The 20,314-nt window shown below is 42.5% G+C and overlaps 1 protein-coding gene across 1 annotated transcript in view; it reads left to right on the forward strand.

Annotated features, from left to right (window-relative positions):
- Window positions 1-18,781, forward strand: part of MYO1H (myosin IH) — a 125,901-nt gene extending 107,120 nt beyond the window's left edge. Inside the window, exons 24-32 of the mRNA XM_077461469.1 lie at window positions 6,150-6,309; window positions 7,526-7,609; window positions 7,719-7,812; window positions 8,724-8,779; window positions 9,324-9,459; window positions 13,504-13,574; window positions 15,237-15,334; window positions 15,476-15,572; window positions 16,487-18,781. Coding sequence (XP_077317595.1) covers window positions 6,150-6,309; window positions 7,526-7,609; window positions 7,719-7,812; window positions 8,724-8,779; window positions 9,324-9,459; window positions 13,504-13,574; window positions 15,237-15,334; window positions 15,476-15,572; window positions 16,487-16,510 — 820 coding nt within the window. The 3' untranslated portion in view covers window positions 16,511-18,781. The remainder of the gene's footprint in view (window positions 1-6,149; window positions 6,310-7,525; window positions 7,610-7,718; window positions 7,813-8,723; window positions 8,780-9,323; window positions 9,460-13,503; window positions 13,575-15,236; window positions 15,335-15,475; window positions 15,573-16,486) is intronic.
- The last annotated feature ends 1,533 nt before the right edge of the window (window positions 18,782-20,314 follow it).

A 20,314-nucleotide genomic window follows, 5' to 3' on the forward strand; every position in this document is an offset into this window, starting at 1 on the left:
AGCACTGGTATCTGTGAATCTTACTCAAGATGAGTACAGTGGGTACTTTGATCGGTGGAATGGCTTGGGCATGCTCTCAGGGAGATTTTTCAACAATTTGTAAAACTTCCCTATCAGAAGGCTCAGAAACACAGATTACAGGGGAAGCGCAATATAGGAGCAGCACAAAATATTATTGTATAATTTAAGGGCCAGTTTACTGCCCTTCAGACTATAGGGGGGGGGGGGGGAGCGGACAGTGGCCAGTGGAAGTAGAACATTTCTTGCATCTATGCGTATAAAGAATGCTACAGGCTTGGTGGACAATGGGAGTAAACAAAGTCCATTTCACCTGTTATCATTGGTATAAGTAGGAGGAATAATGCCCTATCACTGGTGTTACTGAGAGGAATAGTGCCCCATTGTTAATGTCAGTGGGAGGAATAGTACCCCATTGTTAATATCATAGGGATGAATAGTGCCCCATTGTTGGTATTGCTGGGAGGAATTATGTCCCATTGTTGGTGTCAATGGGAGGAATTATCCCCACTGTTGGTATGAATGGGAGGAATAATACTACATATAAGTGTCAGGAAAAGTGAGCCAAGGGTTGAATAAAATCAAGCAAAGGCCTGCGTCTTGCCCAGGGGTCACAGTTTGGAGATCACTGATCTATGTCCAACCTTAGTTGGTGTTAGAACACAGTAACATGTACAAACATTATGTAGGCAGGGACATTAGAACATGGATAGAGTGTTCAATTCCAGGATAACACTAGCAGGCCTTTTACCCTATTCTACATGTGACTACTCAAAGATAGGGTTGCCACCTTTTCTGCAAGCCAAACCCAAACACATTAGCAGCGCACGGCAATGTTTTTTTTTTCCATAGTACATTAAATTCATTACCTCTGTACAATGCAAGGCAATTTTTATGTATTTATGTAGTATACGCTATACATATATTCTGTGATTAAATAACATTTCTAATCATATGGAGTTAATAACAAGAGTCCCCCTTAACATCAGAGTCAACAAAAGTTGACACTCTTACAATTGCAATGAGCAACCCTGCTGGGTAGCCGCAGTCTGGGCCAGGGGTGGACTGATAACTCATTGGGCCTCCGAGCTATTGAAGATCATGGGTCCCCCAGGTTTAACCGCTTGCTGACTGCTTCACGACGATATACGTCAGCAGAATGGCTCGTACAGGCAGAATTACGTACCTGTACGTTGCCCTTTAAGAGGCGGGCAGTGGGCGTGCCGCCTGCGAAAAGCTCAGTGAGTCGGGTCACGGGTCCCGTGGACCCACGATCGCCTCATGGGAGGAGGAATGGGGAGATGCTAATGTAAACAAGCATCTCTCCATTCTGCCTAGTGACAGTGTCACTGATCTCTGCTCCCTGTGATCGGAGCAGAGATCAGTGATGTGTCAAACACAGCCACGCCCCCCCACAGTTAGAAACACACCCCAGGACACACTTAACCCCCACACTGCCACCTAGTGGTTAACCCCATTCACTGCCAGTGTCATTTACACAGGAATCAGTGCATTTGTATAGCACTGATTGCTGTATAAATGACAATGGTCCCAAAAATGTGTCAAAAATGTCCGATGTGTCCGCCATAATGTCGCAGTCACGATAAAAAATGCTGATCGCCACCATTTAAAAAAATATATATATATATTAATTAAAAATGCCATAAAACTATCCCCTATTTTGTAAATGCTACAACTTTTGTGCAAACCAATCAATAATCATTATTGTGATTTTTTTATAAAAAATATGTAGAAGAATACGTATTGGCCTAAACTGAGGAAAATATTTTTTTAATATATTTTTGGGGGGTAATTATTGTAGCAAAATGTAAAAAATAATGCGTTTTTTTCAAAATTGTCGCTCTTTTTTTGTTTATAGTGCAAAAAAATAAAAACCGCTGGGGTGATCAAATACCACTAAAAGAAAGTTCTATTTGTGGGAAAAAAAGGATTGGGATGGGAGCCACGCCACACGGCCGCGCAATTGTCAGATTAAGCGACGCAGTGCTGAATCGCAAAAAGTGCTCTGGCCAGGAAGGGGGTAAATCCTTCCGGGGCTGAAGTTTTTAAAGATGGCTGTCTCATGGGAGCCAACATTAATGTGGCAGTCCGAAGCTTAGAGGCACCGAGCTCTGCAACATGCAGAGTGGTAGGCCGTGTACACACGGGCGGATTGTCTGTCCAACTTAGTCCGCTGAACCGTGTTTCAGCGGACAATCCGCTCGTGTGTGGGCTTCAGTGGACTTTTTCAGCGGACTGTCTGACGAACAAAGTCTTACGGAATTTCCGAAATGTTGTCCGTTCAAACTTGGTTTTGTCCGTCCAAACTTGGTTTCAGCGGACAGTCCGCTCGTGTGTAGGCAAGTTGGACGGACTAAGTATGGCGCATGCTCAGAAAGGATTTACACGGCCGAAGGTTGCATTGCAGTGTATAGGACGTCGTTTTTCTAGTCCCGTCGTACGTGCTGTACACGTCATCGCGCACGCTTTCAGCGGACTGTCTTCTCATCGTGTGTGGTCAAGTCCGTTCATGCAAATTTTGAACGGACTGTCTGTCGGATTGTCTGACGAACTTAGTTGGCCAGACAATCCGCCCGTGTGTACGCGGCCGTAGAAGGAGTGTGGTGGGTATTATGGGGGCAGTATGTACAAGAGAGGAGTATGGAGGGTATGATTGGGGCAATCTGTACAAGAGAGGAGTGAGGAGGGTATGATGGGAGTAGTATGTATAGGAGAGGAGTGCGGAGGGGATGGTGGGGGTAGTATGTATAGGAGAGGAGTGCGGAGGGGATGGTGGGGGTAGTATGTAAAGGAGAGGCGTGCGGAGGGGATGGTGGGGGTAGTATGTATAGGAGGAGTGTGGAGGGCATGGTGGGGGTAGTATGTATAGGAGAGGAGTGTGGAGTGGATGGTGGGGGTAGTATGTATAGGAGAGGAGTGCGGAAGGGATGGTGGGGGTAGTGCGGAGGGGATGGTGGGGGTAGTATGTATCGGAGAGGAGTGTGGAGGGCATGGTGGGTGTAGTATGTATAGGAGAGGAGTGCGGAGGGGATGGTGGGGGTAGTGCGGATGGTATGGTGGGGGTAGTATGTATAGGAGAGGAGTGTGGAGGGGATGGTGGGGGTAGTATGTAAAGGAGAGGAGTGCGGAGGGGATGGTGGGGGTAGTATGTATAGGAGGAGTGTGGAGGGCATGGTGGGGGTAGTATGTATAGGAGAGGAGTGTGGAGTGGATGGTGGGGGTAGTATGTATAGGAGAGGAGTGCGGAAGGGATGGTGGGGGTAGTGCGGAGGGGATGGTGGGGGTAGTATGTATCGGAGATTAGTGCGGAGGGGATGGTGGGGGTAGTATGTATAGGGGAGGAGTGCGGAGGGGATGGTCGGGGTAGTATGTATAGGAGAGGAGTGTGGAGGGTATGATGGGGGCAGTATGTACAAGAGAGGAGTGAGGAGGGTATGATGGGAGTAGTATGTATAGGAGAGGAGTGCGGAGGGGATGGTGGGGATAGTATGTATAGGAGAGGAGTGTGGAGGGGATGGTGGGGGTAGTATGTAAAGGAGAGGCGTGCGGAGGGGATGGTGGGGGTAGTATGTATAGGAGAGGAGTGTGGAGGGCATGGTGGGTGTAGTATGTATAGGAGAGGAGTGCGGAGGGGATGGTGGGGGTAGTGCGGAGGGTATGGTGGGGGTAGTATGTATAGGAGAGGAGTGTGGAGGGCATGGTGGGGGTAGTATGTATAGGAGAGGAGTGTGGAGTGGATGGTGGGGGTAGTATGTATAGGAGAGGAGTGCGGAAGGGATGGTGGGGGTAGTGCGGAGGGGATGGTGGGGGTACTATGTATCGGAGATTAGTGCGGAAAGGATGGTGGGGGTAGTATGTATAGGAGAGGAGTGCGGAGGGGATGGTCGGGGTAGTATGTATAGGAGAGGAGTGTGGAGGGGATGGTGGGGGTAGTATGTATAGGAGAGGAGTGCGGAGGGGATGGTGGGGGTAGTATGTATAGGAGAGGAGTGTGGAGGGGATGGTGGGGGTAGTATGTATAGGAGAGGAGTGTGGAGGGGATGGTGGGGGTAGTATGTATAGGAGAGGAGTGTGGAGGGGATGGTGGGGGTAGTATGTATAGGAGAGGAGTGTGGAGGGGATGGTGGGGGTAGTATGTATAGACGAGGAGTGCGGAGGGGATGGTGGGGGTAGTGCGGGGGGGATGGTGGGGGTAGTATGTATAGGAGATTAGTGCGGAGGGGATGGTGGGGGTAATATGTATAGGAGAGGAGTGCGGAGGGGATGGTGGGGGTAGTATGTATAGGAGAGGAGTGTTGAGGGGATGGTGGGGGTAGTATGTATAGGAGAGGAGTGTGGAGGGGATGGTGGGGGTAGTATGTATAGACGAGGAGTGCGGAGGGGATGGTGGGGGTAGTGCGGAGGGGATGGTGGGGGTAGTATGTATAGGAGATTAGTGCGGGGGGGGGATGGTGGGGGTAGTATGTATAGGAGATTAGTGCGGAGGGGATGGTGGGGGTAATATGTATAGGAGAGGAGTGCGGAGGGGATGGTGGGGGTAGTATGTATAGGAGAGTAGTGTGGAGGGGATGGTGGGGATAGTATGTATAGGAGAGGACTGCTGAGGGCATGATACCAGCTGGATATAGTGGTCTGGGGGTGATACACCTGGGGGGAGTTGGGGGCTGAGAAATAGTGATGTATATAAAAACAAAAGCAATTGTACTCATCCACTAATATTTAAAACAGTTCAACAATGAAAACTGCCAGCTCCTAGCACTTGGTATGTACAGATTATGTGAATGTAATGTATGACCATTCATATATCTCTGTGTTATCCAAGCTCTGTACAATCAGAAGTGTACACCCTCCACATACACACAGGGTTAATGAATGGTCATAAATGACTGCACATTATCCGAACTGAGGATGGGGATGTTTGTATAGACAGAGATGTGAGGCTTGGAAGATATAGTTCAGACACACCGATCCTCCTGTAACCTTAACCCTTCACAGCAACTCCTGCAAAACAAGTCCTGTCAACTTTCCACCCTAAGAGACTCAGATAAAAACTCTCAGCTCACCTCTTTCCTGCATGTAGTGTGAGCAGCGCCAGTCTGACATTACCTTTCCTCCTGACATGATCTCCTCCTCAGTTGCGCCTCCCGGCTTCTCTAAGCACACCGCACTAGTGATCAGAGAGGGGGTGAGAGTTAAGTCACTGGTAAGGGAGACCCTGCAGGAGCCTGGAGGGGGGGGGGGACAGGAATGAGCTTTAGATTCTAACACACACACACCAGCACAGTGTATTTATGGAGAAGCAATGACACTGCTGCTGTCTCCACAGTGACAAATATGCTAATGGTGCTCCCCCTGCCTGAATGGTCTGTCCGGGTTTCAGAGAGTCTGAAAACCGGGCAGATTATTCAGAACCCAGACTGTCCTGGTGAAACCCGTACAGGTGGCAACCCTACTCCAAGAGGGAGCCAAATAGCATACATTATACATTCACCACTACATGTACATTACCAAGCTTGACACTTTGCCCATAACCTTCCTGGCAGAGCAAGGTTTTAACTTCAAAGATAGACCATTGGTAGTAAGAAAAGGCAAGTCCAATAGACTTTCAACGCTTTATGTTTGCAACTTCAAGGTAGACAACTTCAGGGCATACAGCTTTTCACCAATTTTGGGGCTTTCCCAGGTTGCGCCATCTATGTCCTATATCCAGGGCACTAGGATCTCTCCTGACATTTCCCAGCTAGAGAATACCAACTGCTGGAAGCACTACTTCTCTGTAGAACAGGCCCCACTGAGTCCCAGGGGGGCTAGCCCTGGAGTCCCACTCCTGTTATCGCATATTCTCCAACTCCTCCAACACTCTATGGTAACCCACTATATAAGTGAAAAATGGTATCACACTCCCTTACAAGTTGTTTCTGTAATTGAGAACCATCATTTAATATCACTTATGCATTTTTCATACTTAATATCAGGATCTACAGAAGAAAAAATATATTGTGTGTTGACAATTTGTGTATCATAGGCTGTTGCCATATTATTGCTTGACTATCAAAAACTTTGTTGCTGCTTCTTGTGTAAGGATGCCCCATGTTTTATTTCATATTCAGGTTCATTGTTGGATTTATCAACCGAAATCAGACTCCCAATGATGAGAATAGAAACTACCTCCGCCTAATGTATTACAGCTACCTCTGCAGACTTAAAGACCATGTGCCTAAAAATGTCTTGGACAAAAATTGGCTGGCTCCCCCATCAGCTATGGAAAAGGTATAGTTAGTGTTTGATTATAATAAATTGAACAAAATCTTCAAAAAATAATGAAATTTTTCTGAAGCATAAATGCTTAGTTGGGTGAGAGGATCTGCTGGGGAAGGAAGGGTGGGGAGCATTAGAAAAAGAATGAAGCATCTATGTGAAGACACACTGCAAGCTTTATATGTTTTATTAGAGGATAGTGCAAAATGAACTAAATGCTATGCTGAGTGCTAGTGTGTATTGAGGTCTGGGTCTTCAGGGAATATTTGCTGAGCAGTTTGTTAATAAGATGAGTAAAATTTATTGTAAACCGTTTCTGTTTCTTTTGTGTCTTGTGGTGGCAACTGCCATTTTTAAATTTTCTTAGCATTTGCAAATAGGAAACGTAAAGGAGTTGTAAACCCTCATTGTTTTTCACCTTAATGCATTCTATGCATTAAGGTGAAAAACCTTCTTTACTGCAGCAGCACCCCCGAGCCCCCCTTATACTTACCTGAGCCCGGAAATTCCCACAACAGGAAAGAGCACACCAGCTCCGGCCGGTGTCTAGTGTCCTGATTGGATAGATTGATAGCAGTGCAGCCATTGGCTCCCAAATCCAATGACACGGGTGCCTGGGGGCTGAGCCAAGTCCTGCTGTCTGTATTAATAGGTGCAGGATACGAGAGTGCTCCTGCACGGGTGTCTCGGAAGAGAGCACTTGTCCGACGGGACACTCAAGAAGAGGAGGAGCCAGGAGTACCGCGGAGGGACCAGGAACGGGGCAACTCTGTGCATAACCAACTGCACAGCGGAGGTAAGTATGACATGTTTGGTTTTTTTTTGGTTTTTTTTAACCTGAACCTTTACAACACACACTGAGGGAAATTTATCAAAGAAATTGGATGTAGATGCAAATCAGGCTGTCTATCAGTTAGCACAGTGTATGCAACAGTTTTTAAGTGAATTTGTTACCACTTCACCTGTAATTCAAGGCAGAAAACTGCAACAGATTTACCAATGGATGGGACAGATTTTCAATAAGAAAAACCTGTACAATTAAGTAGCTAAGGGCAAATTTTATTTTGTAGCAGTGCTACTTTATAGGAGCTTTGAGAGGAATTTATGAATGTAGTTGTCTAATTATCATAGTTCTGTCTAAAGTCTGTCTTAAACGATTTCACTGCTCCATGTTATCATTGCCTGACTGTGAGACAGAAGTGATACATTTCCCCATTCTGTCTTTCAGGTTTCAGAAAAGCTTTATAAGCTGTGCATGAGAAATTTGGTGAGAAAATACTGCAGGTCTGTTACTCCAAAGAAAATTGAGCAGGTAGGTACATTACTTGTGTTAGTATGTTTATTTACAGGACTTGAAAGAAAGATCTGGATTTCAGTAGTATTTGTACTGATTTATACTTTTTTTTTTTCTGTACATAAAGATGCAGCAGAAACTTTTAGCCAGTGACCTCTTCCGGGGGAAAAAAGAGGGCTATCAGCAAAGTGTCAGCCAACCCTTCGAAGAAACCCGGCTAAGTGAGTGTGGTATAATAAGACCTTGATGCAAGCAGTGAGCTGGTCCTTTGAAGGATTAATGCAAATATCACAATTCTTTAATGGGTGAATGTTAGTCTGGAGGATTGGGAGTTTGCAGATTGTATTTGCATGTAGACTGCCCTAAGTAACGCCCACATGTAATATTGAGCGTCCATGACTTAATAAATTGAAATCCAATTAATGCAAAGGGGAAGCAAGGGACAGTAAGGTTGGGAAGGAAAGAGCTAGAAGATGCTAGTTGTCCTGTACCCTGAAAATAAACTGGACTCTAGCTGATTTTCTCCAGTGTCTAATACACACTGTGAGAAGTTAAGCAATTTTAGTACTTGAACGGAGTCTGTACAGCTGTGGAAGATGTAAGGTAAAGCTGGAATTCAGCTTTAATCTGATGTTTGCTTGTTTAACCCTTTTAATTATCTCTTTGTCTTAATAAGTGTGAATTTAAACAGTTTGCTAGAAGCTTTACATGTCATTTTTTTTCTTTAAAACATTTTTGTTTCATAGCAACACCAGATTTGTATTGATTGAATCATATGTAGGGTGGCACAGCGGTGTAGTGGTTTGCACTCTCAGCAAAAAGGGTCATTGGTTCATATCCCAACCACAACATTACCTGCCTGGATTTTTGAATGTTCTCCCTGTGTCTGCGTGGGCTTCCTCCAGGTACCCCGGCCTCCCCCCACACTCCAAAGACATGTAGGTAGGTTAATTGGCTTCTGTCCAAAGTTGGCCTAGTATATGAATGGGGGCCTTAGACTATGGGCTCCTTGAGGGTAGGGACCAATGTGAGTGTGCAATGTACAGGGATAGGGACAGTTGTAGACACTCACTCAGATTGGACTGGTGTCTTTATTCAACCTTAGTAACTATGTTGTGATTTAAATTTATAGGTGAGCAGGATCTCAATATAAAACTGCTTATGAACATGAGCTATGACAAGGTTAAGGTAAGGAGACTTGTACATGCAGCAGGGCTTTTCATTTCATGTATATTTCTATACAAAATGCAAATATGTGCATGTATTGTATGAACTGTTTCAATGCAAAAACGGGAAAAAATGTGCTTAAAATGTGCATTTAACATAACTAGGCGACAGCAAAGCTACACTTGCTTGTAAAAACATAGACACAGATGCAAAGTAATTTAACAAATAACAAAAGTTCAATGCTTGGTTGCTATGAGTTACTGGATTTTTGTACTTCATAGCTGCTTTTTGTCCACCTTATTTTTCAAACCATTGTGATAACAACAAATGTGAAAAATTCACGGGGATCTAAACTGCATTGGTAGTGACATAATGCATTTTTGAGACAATATATCGTCTATTATAAAAAGAAAATACAAGTGTTTTACTGCATACTGTGGGCAATATAACATTCTTAGTTTGTGAAGTAGGCCAATAATGTAAAACATGAATTTGGACCTTTATGCAGACAGAAACAGATGATGTTTGCAATATTTTTACAATATTTTTTTCCACATGTGATCAGTATGGCATTTCAGCAATCAAGTATGACAGGCATGGATTTAAGGCTCGAACTCGACAGCTTCTGTTGACACAGACAAAACTGTATGTGACTGAACAAGTCAAGATCAAGCAGATGATTGAATACTCAAACATAAAAGGTAATAAAAACATTTTATCATTCTGTTATTTTTTTTGAAATATAAATTGAAAAGAGTAAGGCTGGGTTCACACTATTGCGAATTGGATGAGGGTTTCCCCCCATCCAATTCGTATGTCAGGAGAATGTGACCGGCTCTCTATGGAGCCAGTTCACACATCTCTGGAGCGGCTCCAGTGAGAATTGCACAGGAGTCCTGTGTGCCTTATAATCGGACCTGAAACAGGAACGCACCAGACCCCTGCTGTGAGCTTCTCCGTGCTGCAGTGTGAACCCAGTCTAAAGGATACATTTTGCTCACAGCACTGAGAACAGCACTGAGAATGGTTTCAGCACACAGGAAGTGAGGGAAAATTTGCAACTGCAGACAAAGAAAAGAAATCTTATAGGAGCTGGTGTTTCCTTACTCTACTAAAGAAAAGCATCCCCCACTACCCCAACTATCCACTACTACCAAAATACATACCAAAGCCAATCAGTGCAAACTACATAAAAAATAAATGTGCAAAATATTGTGAAACATTCAAAAATTTGTGAAAATATCACTGTATATTCTTTGTGAAATGTTGTTTGCTAAATACTGTACAATGACTCCACAACACCTCCTAAGAATCTATATTTAGTGTAGTGCAACATTAAAACACTTGTGCATCTGAGCTCATAAAAAACAAACTCAACGAAAACCAAAAAGTTCTCAATTCTGTCCTTCATATCTGTGAAATATTAAACGCTGCAGTGCAATTAGTGACTGGCACCAATCTTCCATCTTCCTCCTGTGACGTGCGACATGTAAACCAATTGTCTCTGGTAGGAACCTTCTTCCTCCAAACCTCTTAGTGGGGAGAAGCTGAGAGCTTCTAGCCCAGAGCACCGCCGCCAAGCGGGGACCAATCTGATCCCGAGCACCGCCGAGGGACATAGCAGGTCCCGCCTTCTGGAGCCTGCAGCGCCTATGATAGATGTCCCACTGGTCCAATGCCGGGACCACGGGATGTGTGATGTCCATCATAGGCACTGCAGGCTCCAGAAGGCGGGAATCCCTGTGAGATCCATGCTCTATGCTCGGCACTTGGGCAAACGGCTCTCCTCTCCTCCTCTGGTCTGTTGTGATGATGATGGGCACACCACACACACCATGGCTGAGCTGAGCTGCTGCAAGACACATGAAGTCTGTCTCCTGGTCAGATAGGTCAGTGTATGTACAGTATGTCAGGTAGGTAGGTCGGTGTGGGTCAGTGTACAGTGGTGTGAAAAAGTGTTTGCCCCCTTCCTCATTTCCTGTTCCTTTGCATGTTTGTCACACTTAAGTGTTTCGGAACATCAAACCAATTTAAACAATAGTCAAGGACAACACAAGTAAACACAAAATGCAATTTGTAAATGAAGGTGTTTATTATTAAAGGTGAAAAAAAATCCAAACCATCATGGCCCTGTGTGAAAAAGTGATTGCCCCCCTTGTTAAAACATACTATAACTGTGGTTGTCCACACCTGAGTTCAATTTCTCTAGCCACACCCAGGCCTGATTATTGCCACACCTGTTCACAATCAAGGCATCACTTAAATAGGAGCTGCTTGACACAGTAAGGTCCACCAGAAGATCCTTAAAAGCTACACATCATGCCGAGACCCAAAGAAATTCAGGAACAATTGAGAAAGAAAGTAATTGAGATCTATCAGTCTGGAAAGGGTTATAAAGCCATTTCCAAAGCTTTGGGAATCCAGCGAACCACAGTGAGAGCCATTATCCACAAATGGCGAAGACATGGAACAGTGGTGAACCTTCCCAGGAGTGGCCGGCCGCCAAAAATTACCCCAAGAGCGCAGCGACGACTCATCCAAGAGGTCACAAAAGACCCCACAACAACGTCCAAGGAACTGCAGGCCTCACTTGCCTCAGTTAAGGTCAGCGTTCATGCCTCCACCATCAGGAAAAGACTGGGCAAAAATGGCCTGCATGGCAGAGTTCCAAGGAGAAAACCACTGCTGAGCAAAAAGAACATCAAAGCTCGTCTCAATTTCTCCACAACACATCTTGATGATCCCCAAGACTTTTGGGACAACATTCTGTGGCCCGATGAGACAAAAGTGGAACTCTTTGGAAGGTGTGTGTCCAAGTATATCTGGCGTAGAAGGAACACTGCATTTCATAAAAAGAACATTATACCAACAGTAAAATATGGTGGTGGTAGTGTGATGGTCTGGGGCTGTTTTGCTGCTTCAGGACCTGGAAGACTTGCCGTGATAAAAGGAACTATGAATTCTGCTGTCTACCAAGAGATCCTGAAGGAGAATGTCCGACCATCTGTTCGTGTACTCAAGCTGAAACGAACTTGGGTTCTGCAGCAGGACAATGATCCTAAACACACCAGCAAGTCCACCACCGAATGGCTGAAGAAAAACAAAATGAAGACTTTGGAGTGGCCTAGCCAAAGTCCTGACCTGAATCCTATTGAGATGTTGTGGTATGACCTTAAAAAGGCCGTTCATGCTCGAAAACCCTCTGATGTAACTGAATTGGGACAATTCTGAAAAGATGAGTGGGCCAAAATTCCTCCAGGACGCTGTAAAAGCCTCATTGCACGTTATCGCAAACGCTTGGTTGCAGTTGTTGCTGCTAAGGGTGGCCCAACCAGTTATTAGGTTTAGGGGGCAATCACTTTTTCACACAGGGCCATGATGGTTTGGATTTTTTTTCAACTTTAATAATAAACACCTTCATTTACAACTTGCATTTTGTGTTTACTTGTGTTGTCCTTGACTATTGTTTAAATTGGTTTGATGTTCCGAAACACTGAAGTGTGACAAACATGCAAAGGAACAGGAAATGAGGAAGGGGGCAAACACTTTTTCACACCACTGTATGTATGTCAGGTAGGTAGGTCAGTGTATGTATGTCAGGTAGGTAGGTCAGTGTATGTCAGGTAGGTCAGTGTGTCAGGTAGGTCAGTGCATGTCAGGTAGGTAGGCATGTGTGTCAAGTAGGTAGGTCAGTGTATGTATGTCAGGTAGGTAGGTAAGGGTATGTATGGCAGGTAGGTAGGTCAGTGTATGTCAGGTAGGTCAGTGTGTGTCAGGTAGGTCAGTATATGTCAGGTGGGTAGGTCAGTGTGTCAGGTAGGTCAGCGAGTCAGGTAGGTAGATCAGTGTGTCAGGTAGGTAGGTCAGTGTAATGGTCAGTGTGTCAGGCAGGTGAGTTTAGTGGTCATCATTGATGGGCACTAGAAAGCCAGGCAGCAACCAGCAAGTGATCTTACCCCCGCCACACAAACCCACTGCCCAGCCAAAAAACACCGCACCACTACCGCCCAGGCCCTCCCACCCAATGCCGGCTTTGGACTTCGGGCTGAAGCCCCTGGTCTTTTTGCCACCTAGCAAAGCCCCTGAGCAGAACCCATGACTTCATACTCGCGACTGTAAGCACAAGTGAAGTGATGAGCTGCATAAATTATATATTGAAATCCTTGCTGTTTTTATATCCTGTAAGTGTATTTTTGTTGCTATTGGGATGCAAATAAAAGCTTTATACAGAGAGCACTATGGTCTGCTTTTCTGTTTTCTGTGTCCTTATGGCTTGATGTTCTGCTCCACTATGTGAACATCGCTAGTTTGTGGAATATGTATTGTATCGTATAACCAGAGCTCATATTTTAATTGGAACATGACATTGAATTTCACCTTGTTAAAATAAAGACTTTTTAAAATCAGTCACTGTTTTTTGATCCATTTAACATTGCTGATTAAAAACCCCTTGGGGGAACCATCCCATTTTACAATTTATCAGGGTGTGCAGCCTGAGTATCTCTCATTTATATGATTTCTCGATTAAAATCCTTCCCACGCTTATTCCTGGAATTTCCTTCCAGCAATAGGCTGAAGCAGTCAACCCACCAAGCCTATGGAATACTATAGCACCCAGTAAAGGTAATAAACAGATCAAGCCAGTTATGACTCAGCCACAACACACTAAATTTAGACAAAGACACAGCTGCATAGGGCAGGGACTCTACAATTGTATATGGTTAATTTTGTTTATTGCATTTCAGAAATTTCTGTCAGTGACATGAGTGATGGATTTATAATAATTCATGTATCTCCAGAAGACAATAAGCAGAAGGTAAGAAAAGAGGGAATGAATAATAATTATCTCATGGGACCTTATAGGGATGGAACTCTTCAACGGTGTACTAGAAATGGAACCTCCCAGTAGAGAGGCATTTACTCAGGGAGTGGATGGTTTTCTGAATCAGTGACCTTTCCAGATGCAAGTCCTTAAAATGTGGGACTGTCCCTGGAACTCAAAGAGTTGTCAGCCAAGATTTGTGGCACAGTGATACTTATCTTCACAGGTGAAGTACCAATAAAAGTTACCCATAGAGGACTTTATTTTTGGGAAAAAATTATTTTAAACCAAATCTAATCAGACTGCTATTACTGCGTCAATGTACTGTGCACAACAAACTTACATGGTAAGCTTGTTTCTGTTGATTCCCGCATGGTGCAGAAGTTTGTCTTGGAGAACAAGTATTTGGATCAGAAAGAATTGGTTATCTACATGTATGAAGTGCATAACAACAGTCACACAAATGGAGGGGCTAAAACGTCCCATAGAATTAGAATTGGAAATAATTAGAATGAATTGAATAAACATTTCCATCAGTACATTTCCCAGGCCTGTAGGATGGTGTTGTGTGAGGGCCCTTTTGGTTAGATTCACACTGCTGCGATCTGATTATGATCTGATTTTCAGTGTGGGATCATATAGTGCAACTTGCATGCAACCCTATGAATTAATGAGGTCATCGCATATCTGCAAAAGAACTGTGTGGTTTTGTGCATTGTAGGAACACAATTTGCTTACGTTCCTGCAACACACAAAGGTGAACCAAGCTTAAGAGAGGGAGGAGGCTGAGGGGATCTGAGGAGGAGGAGAGTGGAGGTCTGAGACAAAGTCGTTCCCCTTCTTCCCTTCCCTTGTACTCATGACTCAGATGACTCAGATTAACACTGTACCCACCCAGGGCTTGAAGGCAGCTTCGCCTTCTTTCACACACTGATATGTCTCAAGACAAGGAGAGAGAAAAAGAAGAGCAGTGTGCTCTCACTGCTCAGCTTGCTGCACTGATACTGAGGTGAGTTATCATTGCTGGCTCTCTATCACCCTCCTACAGGCTGGAGAAAGGAGAACGTAGAATCCTCCCTCCAGCAGCTATGGTCACTGCTCCTTCTGACAGGGGTGACACTGTTACTGTCAGTAAGGAGCGGAACAAGCAGCCACATTGCCAGCATGCCCCACCACTCCTTGTCTTGACCCTGCGTGCTGTAGGAACCTTTTCTGAAATCTCACCATGCTGGGGTGTATTGATGTGAATGGGCACCTTTGAAAGCAATGTGATTTTCATTGTCATGCAATTTTTAAGTCACATCTGAAATCACACAATTGTTAATAGGGCCTTATGGGCTTGGAATAGTGGATAGGTGGTCTAAACTGTTGATTAGGCAGAAAAAAATGTGGGGAAGGAGAGAGGGGGGTGAAGAGTATAGTTACAGTAAAAAATGGTAGCGGGGAGAGACTGGGAAAAGCCAGGGTAGGGTGTGGGAAACATGGAAAGCTGTCAAGGACAGAAGCAGGGTAGAGAGGTAGACACAACACAGAAGGAAGGGTATTGGGAGAGGGATACAACGGGGTATGACTAAATCTTTTAAACATTATGGTAACTCACTATAGTTTTTCTTCCACGTTTCACTAGTAGTACTGGCAGAACTTTTTTCATTACAGGGAGATGTTGTATTACAGTGTGAGAATATTTTTGAAGTTGCCACTAAGCTGGTCATGCTGGCTTCTAAGCAGGATGCAATCAAGATAGGCCATGGAAGGTAAAGAATGAGTTACATTTGTTTCTATTATCTGCCTATAGGTTACTTTCTATAAATTATTCACAAACTTTTATTGTATGGACAGCTCCTAGGAATGTATTGTTTATTCAGATAGTATCCTAATGCATTGTTTTCTTCTAGCATGACATTTCAATTCCAAGGCAGGAAAGGGTCTATCGATTTTACATCGGGGACCGAGTCACAGGTGTTCAAAGCCAAGAATGGACATCTGACAGTGGTAGGTTTTTTGTGACAGGAGTCACAAGTCATACATAGCAAATTACACCATGCAAATATGTAAAAGGAATACTTCTGATGTTTTCAGTTTGAAGAAATTAGTTTCATCCAACAACAAATAATATGCTGATATTTTAGAATTTGATCATTTAAAATAAATGTGGTAAACTCACTATTGTGATAAGGTCCAACAGGGGAATTGGCTAAGCTATGCCCATGTATAATAGGGTGCTTGAGGCTTAGCAGCCTCTTTTTTTTTCTGTATTTGGATTGACCATTTGTATCTCCTATATGTGTTAAAGCCAGAGTCAACCAAGCAACTAGCTTTTCCAGATGGAAATCAGCATTGGCAGCCCTTATTACAGGTTACTTTATTGCTGCCTCCTTTTCTGTATATTGCTAATGCAGATTCTGATTCTCTGACCTATCAGCACTGAATATTTAAAAACTTGTTAACTGCATACAGTAGATTTCCTACGAAAGATAACAAATGTGTTATTTTATCCATAAAATTTGGCAAAATGCTGCATTTGTTTCACTTCCAGTTCTGCCATTGCAATATACATTGTTGAGTATATGACGTACAAGAACAAAAGGTAAATTGGCAGCTCTCCACTGTGGATCCCCCATGCTTCTAGCCAAATAAAGCATTACTTATTAGCCATGATCATCAAGTATATATGAGAACTGCTTATTTTTTGTTACAAACTGTCAGAAAGTAATGCTAACCAAAAAATTGTAAAAAAATGAGCAGACAAGGAAGGTGACAAACTAGAGAGGCAATGACAAGGGATGAGAAAAATAAACTTGAAAAAATCTTTCATAATATGAACTCAAAAAAATTGATATGTACATAGGTTATCATGCAAAGAACTCTATGCTAAAATTAAGCTGGTTTTTCCCCTCTTTATTTAGGTGTCTCCTAGATTAAAATCCTAATGGGGAAAATCTGGATCAATAAAGGAATACATCCATCGAATACAGTTATGGGATTACACAACAAACAAAGGTGCCTTTGAGGCACTATGTGTTTCAAATAATTTCACAGTAATGGAACGATCACAACTGTGTTGTGCATTTTATGCTATCCTCTGTGAAGATTTGCTGTCCACTCTCAGCTGCTGGTATATCAGTTCCAACAGAATCTGTTTATAATAATGTCCATCTATTTGTAATAACTGGACACAATGACATGTCCTTTGCACTTGTCCAATGTACAGAAATGTATTAAGTGCTAGGTTATGTTTTGCTTCCTTCTCTTCTTCCCTAATTATTCACAAAGCTGATAATTGTAGGACAAGAGGTTGTGTGTACACTGAAATACCAGACTATTTGTGCTATGCATGTAATTTTGTCTTCATCCAGCAAAATTCTGAATTCCCGGAGTGTATGCTACAATGGGACTCAAAATAATCTGTTAAAAATTCAGAATTATTCACAAATTTCCAACAACCATAAATCAGCCATTTGTGCATGCAAATGTATTTAATGTATTTTTGTTAATAGATTATTTGTATGCAGGTTACAAAATAATAATGCTTATTTAACAAATAAAGTTTAAACCTCTCAGCCAAGTGCAGAATATATACACCTTGTGTTTACCACTTTAATACCAGGTACTTTTACGCCCTTCCTGCCCAGGCAAATTTTCAACTTTTAGCGCTGTCACACTTTGAAAGACAATTGCACGGTCATGCAACACTATACTCAAATGAATATGTTATAATTTTTTCACATAAATAGAGCTTTCTTTTGGTTGTATTTATTCACTATTGAGTTGTTGTTTTTTTGCTAAATAAACAAAAAACAACCGAAAATTTTGAAAAAACATGTTTTTCTTCATTTCTGTTATAAAAGTTTGCAAATAAGTAAACTTTCTTCCTAGATTAAAGCCAAATTGCGTACTGCTACATTTCTTTTGTGAAAATAACCCAAATTAGTGTATATTATTTAGTCAGAGTATATCTGAAAATAGATCAATCCTGATGTACTGTATCTCACTTCTGCCAGGACAGTACGAATACCCACAAAAAGACCCCTTTTTTTTAAAAGTAGGCATTCTAAGGTATTTCAAAAGAGGCATGGTGAGTTTTTTTGAAGTTGTAATTTTTTTGTCACAATTTTTTGGAAAATTAAGGGCCGGTTCACACTGCAGGCGCGGCGAGGCGTCTCCGACTTGCCTCGCCGCGACCTGCGGCGACCTCAGCGGCGACTTGCAGAGGACTTCTGTATAGAAGTCAATGCAAGTCGCCCCCGAAGTCGCCCAGAAGTAGTACAGGAACCTTTTTTCTGAGTCGGAGCGACTCGAGTCGCTCCTCTCAGAACGGTTCCATTGTACAGAACGGGGGCGACTTGCGGGAGCGAGGCGAGTCGTGTCGCCTCGCATCGCCCGATGTGTGAACCGGCCCTAAGAAATAAAAAAAAAATAGTTTTCTCACTTTATTCTTTACATGCTGTCACCAGTGCAATACAGCTTCATCATATAACTGATGTGGCATTGATCAGGGACATTGACTGGTGACAGTATTTAAAAATAAAAGTACTATTTTTTTTCTAATTTTTAAAAGTATTTTTTATTACATATTTTCTTTTTTTATTATTTTTTTATATACTGTGAACAGAGCAATCATTTTACCATAGTAACACTATACTACTGTGATGAGGTAATCAGGATCGTTTTTTTTTACACTCTATGTTTTCTGAATAAAATCCATTCATTCAGTGTGTACTATTGTGATTAGCTATGATTGGTCACAGCTATTTACATGGTACAGATAGGCTGCGGTTGACACTGTCTATACTATTTGATCACTGTGGCCAATCACAGAGATCAACACAATAGTACATAATGGATGGTATGATTGGAAGCCATCCATTGTGTACAAAGATTATGTGACCTGCTGTGATTGGTCACAGCGATCACATGGTACCAGCAGCGGTCTGGTACACTGCTGTATTAATGCACACTGGTGGACACAGTGGGGACGGAACGCACCGTGGCATGGCATCCTGTGACATCCACCCAGGATGGCAGAGCTCCCGCTCGGTTGTCATTTTTCAATAGGTTGGGTGGGAAGCAGTTAATTTAAGCATTTTCATACTTTTAATAGAATCTCAATTGTTAATAGATTTCAAGTATGTGATAAAAAATGCACTGTTAACATCACTTTTTACTATTATGATTATGTGTTTTGTGTATAGTTTGTTATTCCTGTGCTCATATATCTAATAAAAAGGCACAGTATAAATATTAAATGGAAAATAAACAGGGAGAGGATTTATTGTCTTTGATGCACTGTGATGAATACAAAAGAGAAGAAAAACTGTAAACAAATTGGTTCCTCTATCGTTTAGAAGGAACATAGTATATAAAAGAAGAAATGGCCGTACTCCGTACTGCATCAAAATTCTTATTTATTCAGAACATCCCAAGTGTTGACAAAACATTTAGTCACACACCCCAAGTGCGCTTAATCATTACACAGACAGAGTAGCATAGATCTCCTTATAAACCCCCCACCCAATTTTGTGGCAGGTGGCACTAATCATTGATTTGCATACTTCCTGTTGTATATGATATACATAAAAAACAAAACAAAGAAAAAATAACCTACAACACCCTACAGCAAAACACAAACATTTTTGCATGTATCGCATATAGATCTATGTAGAATAAAACCATTGTGTACAGTGGACAACTAGATATACATATACATTAGTAAATAGCAGTGTTACACTCAAGAACAGACACCATAAAAGCATTGTAATCACCCTATTGATTAAAATAAGTCTGTGTATCCCATCATCTACCATCCCTTGACAGGCATATGTACGTGTGTGGCACATATATATATGTGCAATCACACATGCACAAATCTGTAGAATATCTCTCCCCATCATAAAAACATTTATCAATACATATCAATATATAGTACATAAACCTGGGGAGATAATTCAAATCATAAAATCCTCCATAGTCTCCAAAGGAAAAACAGAGGAAACAGGTAGGGAATAGAGGGCAGAGGAGAAACAAAAATGACAAAGAGACAAACAGATGGAGCAATGAGAGATATGGGACTATATTTGAATTATCAGTTAACAAATATCAAAAGTCGATCTGTATGTGATCGGTAAAGACTAATATATTACAAACCCATGTTCCCTTAAGCTCATAGAATACCCAACAAGGTAAGACTTATCGAAGACAGTGGGCGGAGAGAGAAGTACAGGCGGTAAATTTGGGGCCAAATTCTCACCGCCTCCCATCAACTCAATGTATAAATAAGTCTTCACCTAGAGGACATACAAATGTAAATGTATATTCCTATATGTATGTAGCACGTCAGGACGGACCCCAATGTTCTTATATAGATAAATGTGCCACTATTAGATAAGTGAGTAAATATATAGTTATAGACAAAGATAAGGACAAGGTCCGAAGCAGAGTCCACATCAATATCGAAATTAACCATTTAAAAAGATAAAAAATATAAACAAATCATTATGTGATAATTGAGGATGTTTATTATTTGCCGGTGGGGATGTATTTATTATTTTTAATCATAATAGTGGGTCACATCCCACTCAAAATTTAAGCCATGAGGGATGCGAGTTTGGAGATGGAATATTCGGAACACCTCTCTATGACAAAGGAATCAACATATATCACCCCCACCCCCCCTAGCTGGGACCCTGTACTTCTCAATGATCTGTATATGCATGGCTGTAGTGTTGCCATTATGG

Source organism: Lithobates pipiens, unplaced genomic scaffold (assembly GCF_037356315.1).
Source record: "Lithobates pipiens isolate NorthernLeopardFrog02 unplaced genomic scaffold, aLitPip1_a1.2 Scaffold_3, whole genome shotgun sequence".
NCBI lineage: Eukaryota > Metazoa > Chordata > Amphibia > Anura > Ranidae > Lithobates > Lithobates pipiens.